This window comes from Phaethon lepturus, unplaced genomic scaffold (genome assembly GCF_000687285.1).
Source record: "Phaethon lepturus isolate BGI_N335 unplaced genomic scaffold, ASM68728v1 scaffold21725, whole genome shotgun sequence".
In the NCBI taxonomy this organism is placed as follows: domain Eukaryota; kingdom Metazoa; phylum Chordata; class Aves; order Phaethontiformes; family Phaethontidae; genus Phaethon; species Phaethon lepturus.
The window spans coordinates 45,812-59,065 of NW_010538718.1; the positions used below are offsets into that span (position 1 = coordinate 45,812).

Below are 13,254 nucleotides of genomic sequence, written 5' to 3' on the forward strand. Positions count from 1 at the left end.
AAGACACTTAGAGCAAATGCCAAAGAGTTTGCACAATGCCAAGTTTTAAGAAGCTCATATGAATAGTATCCATCAGAATCCACCACTTCTAGAGGGGACAAAATTCATTGATCTCCATTTCACTACCAGAACAAAGTCTGCAAACACCTACCATTCAAGGATGCTTTAACTTCGCAGGTCTCACTTCCCCATACCCACCACACATTCACATCATCCACAGGAAACACTTCTAAAAGAGGTAAGAAATGCCTTACTCATGATTGAATTCTTGGTTTGGAAGAGTGTTCTTCTCTTGCCCAGCCTCATGGTCCCACCCATTTGCCCAGGATTATGTTCCGGCATGTCTATGACCTGCAAAAAGCATTCAGAGAGGGAGGTGAGAATGAAGGAGGAATAACAGTCCCAGGCAGACTCTGAAACATTAAAGGGGGGTGGGGGAACCACAACATCCAAACAAGCAAACCAGCGCAAGGATTGCTGTCTTGACAAGGTAGACCAACAGAACTAGATTAGTTAGTTGAGTTATTCTAGTAAAGGCTGTACAGAACATACGGAGTGTTTGTGGGTATTCTTTAGCATATGAAATGGTCTCAGAGCCTACATAGATCCCATGCACTAATACTGTGCTATTTACTGAACTGAATGTTAAACAAGCAAACAAGCAAATTTACAGAAACAAAATCCCCAAATCAGAATCACTTATACTTTGATAAACAACTTCATAAGCTGTTTTTCTGAAAACTTTTTACTGTTGAGTAGCATTTTAAATTATAGCAGAAGCTAGTTGTTACGGAGGACCCTGGACGAGGCACATAAAGCCTGCAGTCTAAGAAATGCAGGTTCAGAAATCTGTCCACAAATGTTCCAAGGAATTAATGTCTGTCTATGTTAATTTCTGAGATCATAATTAAACAGTTACGCAGTAGAATCTGGGTATCACCAAATCTTTACCATTTAGTCTGTGAAATCAGTTAGCTTTCAAACTGCTGTTTAAGAACCTTTTACCTCTTACAAAACACCTTGTTTTATGAAAAAGTGTAATTAAAAATAAAAATAAAAAATATTAGTGTTTCACCTATAATAAGCACAGCAATCTTCTATGAAGCAGCAACTGCCATACAGTTAACTAGGCAAAGAAGTTTTCAGACTAGTAAATGATCAAAGACAGACTTAAAAGCCACAAGGGGTAATAATCCAAACTCTTAACTGTACCAACAGGTATGCACAGAGAAGTCTGGCACAGTAAGGATATTACAAGCAAGTTGGCATAAACTCACCACTGGATGAGCAGTTTTGGGGTCAAATTCTGTCGAGTTAGCATCTGCAATGTTACATTCATCAATTAGAAACACAAAGTCACTCATACCATGATGTGCATTTACAGGTACCCCCCCAGGTACTGCTGCATCTCATCCCCACGCTTCTGGCAAGCGGTGACCTTAACTGTGCTGAGCCACTCACCTACACAGAGCTGCCAACTCAGCCCCAGACAGCAGAAACAGGACTCTGTCAGCATTGTTTGCTATGAATTTCTGAGACTGCCATCAGAGGTTGCAATCTTAGGGCAACCAGTCTAGTGCAATCGGTGATGAGGGTCATTCAGGAAAAGGACATATTCAACACCTTAGAATATTTTAAATAAAGCCAGGGAGTAGGAAGGGAGCAGAAGTACTCTGAGAAACACACTTTCCCCTATCTTCACTGCTAGTGAGACTCAGAATAAGGCTGAGAAACTAAATTTAGCACTCTGTAAAGCCAGTTTTGACAACAGGGACCTAGTCAATTAAAGCAGTAAAGCCCAGAAAGCAATTCAAGTCACTGAAGTAGGTACAACTATCTCAGCAGCTGAATTGCTTTTCATCTTCCTTCCCACTGGCTATAATAGGAATTTAGGACATCCAGCACACATAGGCACAACTCCACATAGGTGTTTTATTCAGGAACTGAACCTCACTCTAAGGAACAGAAAGTTTTCTGTCATTGTAAACATGCCTTACTCCACTGATTTTTATTTCAATAGGATAAAGAAACTGTTCTTTGTTATTTGAATCAGCAAAGGAGATCAGGAATTTTACAGGCCTAGAAAAAAAAATAAATCTACCACCAATGAAAAATTAAAAGTTACAGGTACTTAAAAAATTACAGGTATTACTCAAGCAATGAAAGAAATGACCAAAACACAGGAAGGGTTTTGTGCAGTTACCTTGCCAACCAAGAACACTGCGTGCAAACTCCACAACTGCTAACTGCATTCCCAAACAAACTCCTGCAGAAGACAAGGCAGAACACAGATCAAGTCAGGGCAAAGACCACTGAGCCTGTACTGCAAAGCGCACACACCTTCACAGAGCAGTCCTGAGTCAGAGGAAATCCTGGATGAGACAGACCTTTGACTTGGATTTAGGGGTCTGTCCACTCTGTACCACGTGCTTCTGACAAGTTTTACTCCGCACCTTCCTTTCCCATCCACTCTGCTCACACAACATTTCCAGTCTCTCACTGTGTCCCTTTTGTTTAAACGCAGTCACATATTTCTTTGTCCCAAGATCACCACAGCCTCCTCTGAAACTTCCTCTGAGACTCCTGCTCCCTTGTTATAGAGATTCCATGCCATCACATCCCAGCCAACTTGGACCACCGCAGAGTTAACTACAGCTGTATTACCCAGTTAAGCCGAGCATAGATCATTGCCTTCCTCAGCCAATTATCTTCAAAATTGTACATTCTAGATACTAATGAAAATCAGTAAAGCCCTTGCTGCAGACCAGTTTGGCTGTTATTCAACCTCCTCCTTCTTATGGATGAAACATGTTTCTCACCTAAGAAGGGTTTTTTCTGTTTTCTTGCCCAGGAAATAGCTTGAATTTTGCCTTCTGTCCCTCGAACACCAAATCCACCAGGAACCAGAACTCCGCTGCATGAGGATGAAAAGATTCCATTCCCATAGGGGTCACCAGCATGGCTTCCCCCAACCACATACCATCTCTCTCCCATAAAATCTTATAATTGTAAGAACTCACTCCTGAAAAGGGCCTTGAAGTGCCCTGCATGGCAAGGCCTGTCTGCAACACAGTTTCCATATAACTTCATATGAGCCATCACTTTAAATGTCAGAGCATTTTCAGGGAAGCGTTGTATAAATGCAAATTTTACCTTCCCGAGAAATCCCAGATGCGATGCAGGTTACAATACTAGAATGGTTCATGTTGCATGACCCACATGCTCTGCACCAAACACCTTTGCAAACACATCACCCAGCCAGGCCATGCCGAGGAAGCTGCTGGCTACAGTGTAACCGCAGGCAAGGACATTAAATTCTGCAGGAGGTTCTTCCTTCTTCTGGTGCCACCCAACGCCCGCTTCCCTGAGGGCTAATAAGCCCCACTTGTTCTTCTTCGCTGGGCTAACTCCTGGCACTCCTCTGCATCCTAATGCTCTTTCGCGTCTCATACTTTCTTCCTAATGAACTTTATACCACATTTACACCTTCCATCCTCTCTCTGTAGCTTTAATAGCCTTTGCCAGTACCTATCCTTTCCCCTTATTTCCTCTCACCGTTTCCCCACTGAGCCTGTGCACATCCTCATCCGCATGATCATCTCCCCTACTGCTGCCTTTCAGAAACTGCCTTGCTTACGTAACAATTCTCCATTTTACATCTTAGCCTAAATTTCATTGAGAGGTATTTGGGGCAATGTCAGATAGTGCTGGTACAGTGCCTAAGAAAACCGCCTCCAGTGAGTCTCTTAATTCCAAAACTGTCCATCGCAGCAAATTCATCAGACATACTCCAAAGAAATGGCCAGAGTATAAGAGTCTTACTCAGCACCACACAGCTTCTGCCATGCTTCATGATATCGGACAGGTTCTTCCTGCAGAGTATCTGGCTCCAAGTCAGCAGAGTCAATATACTGGGAAGAAATCCAAAAAAGGATGATGAGATACTGCCACGAGAGTGTAAATACAGGGTTTTCTTAATTCTCATTAAATTAAGATACCATCATTCCTCCTGGATAGCTCTGGATTTGCTTCCTACTAGATACTTCCTTATGTTTTTTTCTGGGCTGATTTCCTGTCTGATAGTCAACAAAACCGCTTTCCAGCACCATTGTACTATATATGCGCAAACAGAAGCTATGGTTTTTGTTTCTTCCCTACTCTGCAGCACTGCTGTCACATAAATGAAGCTGACATTCGTAGGACCAGACTCATTAAACATGAAGTCTTAATGGAGCACAGTACGATGGGAACACACGGCTATGCAGACAGAAATAACCACACAGCAAGAGAAAATCTGAATTGCTATCTCATCAAATATACATCATTTAATCTTCAAGAGAGACTGAAGAACAAATAGGATATGGTGAAACACAGGCTGTTGTAATTAAAAGATGCTATGACCAATCAAACACATGGAAACACTGCAAATTTTCCAGTTTCTCATCTCCAGTATTCCAGTATCTCTGAACTTCTCAATATTCTGGCAGTCTGTTCACCCTTTTGAACAACCATTTTTGTCTTGTCTTTTTTTTTTTTTTAAAGCTTGGAATACTGCTAAGCAGTTCTTTGACACAACGTAAGATCTCCACGCACAGGACTCATAGAACCTATTCCCCTTCTGAACCATACAAATACAGCTGTGTCAGCAACTACCCATAGATGCATACGCAGGGTTTACCCTTCAGCAGTCTTGTGTTTCGTCTTTTCTCCTCTACTGATTTTGTAAGTTGAAAGGTAACCCAAATGTAGAACAGTGCTGTTATAAAGCAAGCACCTATTTCATGACTCATCGGCATTGTGAAACCACTGCGCATTTAAAAAGTATATTTAAATGAAAGTTAAACTTCTGACAACAGATTTCACCTCTTCAGAGCATCTAGCTACAACCAAGATCCTTAAAAGCATATGTGCAGCCAAACCAGAATGAAAACCTTAATAAAGCCTGAGGCAGAAGCATCTTAAAACCTGTGAGTACCACAAGGATAACAGCAACAAACTAAAAAAAAAAAAGGGATCACTTCCAACACCTGCCAGAAAAATTAAAGCAAACAGTTCCCTCCTCAAATATATCTACCACTCTATCACAGTTCACCATGCAACACTGAGCACTGAAGAGTTCCCATCAATTATACAGACACCTTGTCTATCTTACAGGATGAAAGTTTGCTTTGAAGCTGTTTTATGCCTGACAACAGATGTTTTGATGCTGTAAGCCAAGGACAAATTTAAAGTTCACTGGCTGAATCAACTCTCCCTTACTGTCTACAGGTTTGTGAAAAACTTAATGAAGATGGGTAGCACTGTAGCTGGAAGGAGTTGGGGGGCATTTTTTTTATGCACATGCACCCAGCCCTACCTTAATGTCAAGTTTGTGGTTGATGGCCAGTGCAGAATGCTCCAGTGCTTTAATGACAGATGCATAGGAGTCTGAAAACTTAGTATATTTGCCAACAAGCGCAATGGAACATGTTTCAAGGAGACGGTCATACCTAAACAAAATCAAAACACAAGGGTTATTTTGTCATTAACAGGAAATAGGGGAAAGAATCAATGACATTCTACTCAGCTATTCAAATAACACAAACAGTTGGGCTCTTGAAAGTTTGTACAACTAGAGAGATGACGACTTTGGAGCAGAATGAACTTCTGTAACAATTATGACTTAAAAACATGAAAGCAAAAACAGAAGAAAGGAAAAAAAGAAAGGAAAAAAATTTCAGAGAAAAAGAGTTGCAGAAAGTCATGTATGAATTAACTCATCCCTACTTATGCTGAAAAGCCATTTTAAGTAGATCCAAACTCTTTTCAGGAAGCTGTATTACATTCAAAGTCTGCAGTAAACTATCAAGAAAGAGGATCAAAGCACAATTCTGCATATGTTTATACTGTACAGCATCTTCCCACGCTGCTTCTGACTGAGTTCACTTCAGCAGCTAGAAATACAAAAAGGACTTCTAGAGTCCTAAGATTGTACTGCCTACACTTTCAATCCCCACCATCTGGCAGCATGGGATTTACACAGCATTCTTGGCAACAGCTAAGAGATTGTTTAAAGTTTATTTCAGAATTGCTAAGTACCTTCTTCAAGCAAGCTGGTTACTGAGGGCTTTCCCCATCAAAAGAAAATGTTTTTGACAGTGGTGGTTTGTGTCTGGCATATAAAGGGAAACATCTAGATCTTGAGGCATGTAAAGGAATACATCTAGATCTTGTAAATTAACTTACAAGGACAAACATATTTGAGGCTTCAGAAAGAGCCTGAATGCCAACTGAAAAGATTCAATTCACTATTTCCCCGCAAACATGGAGTCTATTCCCCACAAGAAATAAAAACACTGTGCTACAAGTCTCAGACAGAACAGTTATGAAACAGTTGTTTCACTTGCTTCAAAGCATACTCAAAAGGTACATTTTCACTGACACTCCTGATGACTGCTACATATATGCCCACATAAGGATTTCAACACTTTGTAATGTCACTGGGGTTTTTTGTATGAAAAGTGAGGGCAGAGCTGTCCACCTTTTAATTACTTCAGAAACATTATCTTACAGGATTCTCCATGTTGAAGAGTAGTTTGGGGTTTTTTTTCCAAACATCTAGGAAGAAAATGCATTTTTGTAGTAAAAAACCAAAAAAACCAAAAACACACAAAAATTGACTGCGTAAGAACACTTGAGGAACATGAAGTAACAAGTTGTCACCTAATAATCAACAACGAAGAAGACAAACTAATCTAGAGTCTTAATTCAAACTATGCCCAGCGGTGCAGCTCACCTGTCAGCCATTTCCTTCCACTTCATGAGCATCCTCCTGGGCTGCCTCTCAATGGGGAGGTCAAGCCTGTGTCTGAAGTAGTCAACAACTCCCTGCTCCTCTAACAACAGAGGAACCCGGTAGATAGAAGAGACATCATGAACACAGATGACCTGTTCATACAATATGAGTGTCATTAAAACAGATCTAAGTGCCTATGCGATCATTTTTAGACAGATATTCAGAGAGCTTCTGTCTCTAGCAAACAACCAGATGACCACCTAAACTTCCAGGAAATAACATCTGTTAAATAACATAAACATGAATAGCTTAATACTAGTTTCCACATTCATGAAAAGGTGATCCAACACTTCCCAGGTATTACGGCTCACTGGAGCTCCTTGGGAAGGGCTATAACATTACCTAGCAGTAAGAAAGTCAGCTGCTAAGCAAGTTATGTGAGCACATGGAAAAGTTCGAAGAACGCTTCAAAGAGACTTCTCCTGTGATACAGCCTTCTTGGTAATTCTAATTGAAACTACAGTTAAGCTGTTCACAAGCCCAGTTTCCCCATTTCCCACCACTGCCACTCTTAACCAGGGCTCCCAGTTTGGTTAAAGCCCAGGAAAATCTGTGATCTCAATACAGCAATAAATTTTACAGGGTGGCCTTCATCAAATTTAGGATTAAGCAACTACGAGCAAAGAATTCTTAGGTCAATGAGGAATATCTACATCAATGGTTCCAGTTCACTGAAATGGGCTTCCTCAGACAAGGAAAGACTGCTCTGGACAACTGTCACCTGTCCATCAAAAATGAGACTATACTTTCAGGATCAAAAATATAATGGCACAACTATTTTTAAATCCTCATTTCTCCTGACTTAAATGAAAGCAGAGTTCAGCACTGCACCAGTAAAACCCCCTAGGTTGCAAATTTTCCTCCTTCATAGTCAATAGCATTTACTTCTCAATTCAAGTACAACTGCAGTCAAGAGAAACAACCAGGTAAAATTACATTAAACTTCATGGAAAGTGACTGACAAGAGACAAGTTACTATTCAATTCCTGGCCAAAAAGAGGTAGCTATTGTACTGCTGACACAGAATATTATTGCCAGCTAATTCTGAATGTCATACTTGAAACTGCATGACTCAATTTGATCTCGTTGTGTAGGAAATTAATAAAAATGACTTGACAGAGCCTGGAATTATGAAGTGATACTCAGTCTTTCACAAAAACACAAAATTTTTCAAGCTCGAGCTGGATTGGAAAGTGCTAATATTTAGCTTACAGACTGTTTTACTATTTTCCAAGGTCCACCTTAGACTACGCTATGCAGAGTAGTCTCAGTATAAAAAGAATCATGCTAACATGGAATTTTTGCATATCACGTAACATTCAAGTGAAGCAATGCTTCTCTCAAATACCATTTCAACTTTTCTGTGCAATCTCATGAAATCTTGGGCAGGAGAATAATACCATGAAAAGAGCAATGTACGAAATACATTCGTGTATCCTTTAAACCTAATTTTGCTCAACTACTCTTTGGCGTCTAAATACTGAAAAATCTCATTCTTCTGTATTCACAGAAGGAATGTGGAAGGATAACTAAGGTCAAAAACAGCTATTCAGAAAATACCTTGGATTGCATAGAATTCTCTAAGCCTATGCTAACTACCTTATAAGAAAACCTGTGTGCTGGCATAAAAAGGGCTATTTTTGCAACCGTTACATGTGTAAGGAATGCAGGTAAGAAAGCAGCAGATGAATTATGCAGCTAACAAAAGACACAGCTAGAATACAAGAAAGCTATGCTCATATAAAACTCTACTCAGCATTTGACAAACAGCTAGAATATTTATTGCAAGGAAGTGCAGGCAGGAATCTTTTACCTGTTCTGGTTCAACATGACAGAACATGGAAATCTTTTCTTTTACTGAGGTATCCAATGGAGTGGAGCACCTGCAAACAACCTAACGGAACAGCAACATCAAGGTTGTGAAGCAAAACAGAAGCACTCAGATATTCATATAACAAACCTCTAAAAAAAGCTGTGTTTTTGCAGTCTCCATGACTTCAAGAAAAAAAAAAAAACAACTTTATTACTTTTACTTGTTTATTACCAATATACAAGAGCTCTCAACCTAAGCATCATTTAGACTAGGATGTTGTTGCAATATGCCAGTATTGCATGTTTAAACTCAAAGCCATGCAGGAAACCTTACCAGATCTGGTGAGAGACCGAGACCTCTGAGTTCACGAACACTGTTTTGGGTGGGTTTAGTCTTCTGCTCTCCTGTAGAGCTTGGCTGGTCAGAAAAAGAGCAGAAGTTGGTGTATCAAATTGTGATGATATGTAGCAATGATTCATCAGGCTAATCAGGAGACTCTCCACTCTATTCATCTTGTAAAAACTTTGACCCAGTTCTTAGGAACTTTAAATACCCATGTACACTATTATTTTAATCTCAAAGACCGACAGCAACCAGCAGAAACCAGAGTTCAAGTCTGTACAGTAAGTAGATATGCATTATAGTGAGGCAAGGAGAGAGCAGAGATCCTAAGATTTTTATCCACTGCTCCCTCAAAATACCTAATATTTTATATTATTTTTTTCTCCATAAATCACCTGGCCTGGACAGAAGGGGAAAGAAAGAGAGAGAGAGAGGAGAACAAAGATTGATCTGCACTCCAGTAACTATCAAGTTGCTCTTTCAAACCCAGTTCCGAGACAAAGGATACTCATGCTCTCCAGTACTGTTAACATAACCATGGAAGAATTTTTTCAGCAGTGACCCCTGCAGTAGAAATATTTCTTTTGTTTCGTTAAGACTGTAAATTGTCTCCAAAACCAGAGCAGATAACACAGATGAGGCTATACCAGGCATTATATGGCATAAAACACCTTCATATGCTTTTAACTGCAGGTCATCCCATCTACGTGGCACATGAGGATATTTTGTTTTTCTTTGTGATTCCTAATTAACTGATTCTTACGATAGCACTGCTTCATAATACCTTTTCCCAGTTAAATCTCTGAACCAAGGGCAACTGCCACTCAGATTGTTATGGCTTACATAGCATTCAGATCTAAGAGTCTATGAAATTACTGTTAAAGATCACACATTCAAAATATTACCTAGGGGAAAAAAAACAGATTATGTTTCAAAACACAGTGTTATGTTTTGAAATGACAGAAGTAACCCAAACTATTTAATGAACTACAGCTAATGTAAATTTTGGGGCAGGAGGAAAGCACACTACAACAGTAATGTTAAAGAACTCCAGGAAAAGCCTGGAATATGACCTTATTAATAAGTCCAAATGGCTGTGAAAGTCTGGCTATATCACTGAATTTTATATTAGCTTTGCAGAAATGAAAGGCTATGCAAATGAAGGCAAACTGAGAGTTTTCAGCCCTAGAAAGCAAGTTTACTTGCAAAAGCTAGGAGATAATTTCACAGAGAAAAACAGCCATTAAAGATGCAACAGTGCATTTGCTGCAACTGCCAACTATTTATTACACATTTACACATTTTGAAAAGTTTCTGTTCACTTCTTGCAAACTTTTCTAAATATGTAACTATATATTCTCTGCATTTCTTCCAGAAGTTTCTATATATAGAAATACAAATATAACAGTGCCTATAGATACAGCATTTCAAAAACACATATTTAGAAAGCAAGTTTTGGATTGGGTAAGCCTCTGACCACCAAAACATTTTGGGTCCTTACCTGGGGAACTAGACTGACATGAATGTTACAAAAATTCTCTCTTTTGGCTTTGAACTGGAACTGGCGGAAAGCTTCAATGAAAGGCATGCTTTCAATATCGCCTACCGTCCCACCAAGCTAAAAAAGACAAAGACATTTAGAATTAAAGTTAGTACCAAAACATCACCAACTGAATTTGTACACCAAAGCATACTAAAACATACATAAAAGGACACTAAAACATCTCCTCAAGCACCTTCCTCTGATTCCTTAAAGGAGCATCAACACCAGTACAAAAAGCACCAGGATTTGCCAGTTGTATGTACTACTTCTACAGCCTTCAATCTACCCCAAATATTATTTTGCCTTCATGATTTATCCAAAAATCAAAAAGCCACAAGAAAAACAGTTTCTCGTATGGGCAGCACCTCTCCAGGGACATCAGCTTTTCCTCTATTCTCTCATCAGGGAAAAGATTGAGATGTTAAAATTATCATTTATGAACACTAGGTGGCACTAAGAAGCAATATTTCTGTTAAGTTTTAGTAACTATATAGAGTGGTTTTGGACACATGCAGGAACAGAGACAAGGCATTCTCTGGAGCACTGACAGCCTCCTATGTGTTGTCAGATAGTGCCTCCTAGATACTTCAGGATCCAGGCATGCGAATCCTGGATGAGAAACTGGCACTCAAGCTGCAGGGAGAGTCCTAAGTCACCATGACCCGGGCACTCTGACAAGCTCCCTCTCTCCTGTATTAGTATACCCCGCCAAGCCAACTCAGTCTCGGAGCCGTTGCCCTTCTTGGTCTCCTCTGGCAACAGGATATCCCACACAATACACAGGGAACTGCCCAGGGTTTGTCACCACTAACTTGTGCCACTCTCTTTTCTAGGTCCATGCTTGAACTAATCACTCCAAGGCTCCTTTTACTTGTAAGGGGGAAAAACAACTGTTTCCAGAGGGTGATTTACCTACCTTCCCTCTGTCCACCAAGGAAGAAGAGGGCACAGAATGATTAACTCAGACTTTGGCATATAAAGTTACATGAGCTAAAATTCATTTTATAGGCATTAAATTCATTTTATACACATTACACTAGAGTTATAGCATGTCAAAAATATACTAGTGTATACTGCAAAAATATACTAGCATATATGTCAAACATATACTAGCATGTCAAAAATATAACTGGCCAAGACCTAAGTCTTTCTACGTGCAGATTCAGACACAGAGCATTCAAAAGATTAGACTGAATAAGTGAAGCTAACAAGGGGGATTTTTAACCAACTTAACAACATCTGAAGTTGAACATTACTGTAAAAAAAAATTTACTGTGCAACAGATGCATATAGTTCAGTTTATTCCATACAAGAAGCAAAACTTTTTTTTTTTTTTTTTTTTTTTTTTTAAGAGCTACAAACCTCAATCACACAAACTTGGGGTTCAATGCCATCTTCATCTACAGGAATTCGGGCCTGACTCATGACCCATTCTTGTATAGCATCTGTGATGTGGGGAACAACTGAAAAAGAAACCCAGGCAAGGGTTAAAGCCACAACCCATGCACATTTCTCCCTCTAACTCGTTACAGAGCAAATTACTTAAAATAACTAGCCAGTGCTTACCATATGACTTGAGCACTGATTTATGTCTTTAAAGAAGTATGCATTTTTGAAGTGATTGTTCTTGGCTGCAATTTTCAAGAGAAGTGCCTTGGCAGGAAATATAATCCTGCCTCAATTTAAACACACGTAAGCAACATTTCCCTTAAGCTGAAAGATTCAAGAACAAACAGTTCTTTGCTCTAAGCAGAGAGTTACTCTGTTTTAAACTGTCTGTAAAAAATCCTTATCCAAACCAGCTATGGACGATACTGAAAAACAGGAGGGACTGATCTGATCCTCAAAGATCCTTTGGGTTTTCTAATGACATTACAGCTATCAAAAGCAATAACCATTTTAACCAGCTAACAAATAATCCATGGATGTATTAGTCTGAAGTCTGTTCACATTTAGTATTAGCTACGTTAGACAGTTGGACCCAAGTCCAGCATATACTCCAAACAACAGGCAGTAAGCTGCTGAGCACTGAGAAGTTTTGAGGGGCTTACAGGTAACCTGATTCACTATGGCACACACCAGTATACCTGCACTGGTGCGTCTTCTACTTCCTCTTTTAAAAAACAAACAAAAAACATCACAAGGACAGTATATAACAAAGACCACAAGTTAAGATGAAACGCAAAAGCATCCAACCAGGACATTCTGTATTTCTACAGAATGTATTTCTAAGCATCAGAAAGGAAGCTTCACATCACCTTGGACGGTTTTGCCAAGATAGTCTCCCTTCCTCTCCTTGTTGATGACATACTGGTAGATCTTCCCAGTAGTCAGATTGTTGTCTTTGGTGAGTCGGATGTCGAGGAAGCGCTCGTAGTTACCAAGGTCCAGGTCCACTTCCCCTCCATCATCTAGCACAAACACCTCCCCTGTGGCACACAGAAAAAGGCACAAGCACATGTGTCACAGGGAAACGGTCCACATCAGCAATTAGTCAGTTTGGTCTGTGGCAGCTGGAATAATTCAATATAACAGAACACCTTCTCCAACTGCTACAGAAAGTTTAGGAGTGGCTAATAAAACTAAAAGCCTTATATAATAAAGACGACTACTACACTGAGGACTGAATCGCTCAACCTGGCAGCAACAATAAAAGAGCAGAGCACACATCTCTGCTGTTGGCTGGTGCCATGATCAGCCCCACCGGTCAGCCCGCAGCCG

At 39.9% G+C, this 13,254-nt stretch overlaps 1 protein-coding gene across 1 annotated transcript in view; it reads right to left on the reverse strand.

The window, feature by feature from the left end:
- CTPS1 (CTP synthase 1) overlaps positions 1-13,254 on the reverse strand; it is a 17,032-nt gene that overhangs the window by 3,456 nt on the left and 322 nt on the right. The window contains exons 2-13 of the mRNA XM_010286931.1: positions 12,792-12,962; positions 11,896-11,996; positions 10,492-10,608; positions 8,982-9,065; positions 8,649-8,729; positions 6,776-6,927; positions 5,357-5,489; positions 3,823-3,911; positions 2,820-2,914; positions 2,204-2,266; positions 1,278-1,321; positions 255-351 (exon numbers count right to left, since the gene is read on the reverse strand). Of these exons, the coding sequence (XP_010285233.1) occupies positions 255-351; positions 1,278-1,321; positions 2,204-2,266; positions 2,820-2,914; positions 3,823-3,911; positions 5,357-5,489; positions 6,776-6,927; positions 8,649-8,729; positions 8,982-9,065; positions 10,492-10,608; positions 11,896-11,996; positions 12,792-12,962 (1,227 nt within the window). The remainder of the gene's footprint in view (positions 1-254; positions 352-1,277; positions 1,322-2,203; positions 2,267-2,819; positions 2,915-3,822; positions 3,912-5,356; positions 5,490-6,775; positions 6,928-8,648; positions 8,730-8,981; positions 9,066-10,491; positions 10,609-11,895; positions 11,997-12,791; positions 12,963-13,254) is intronic.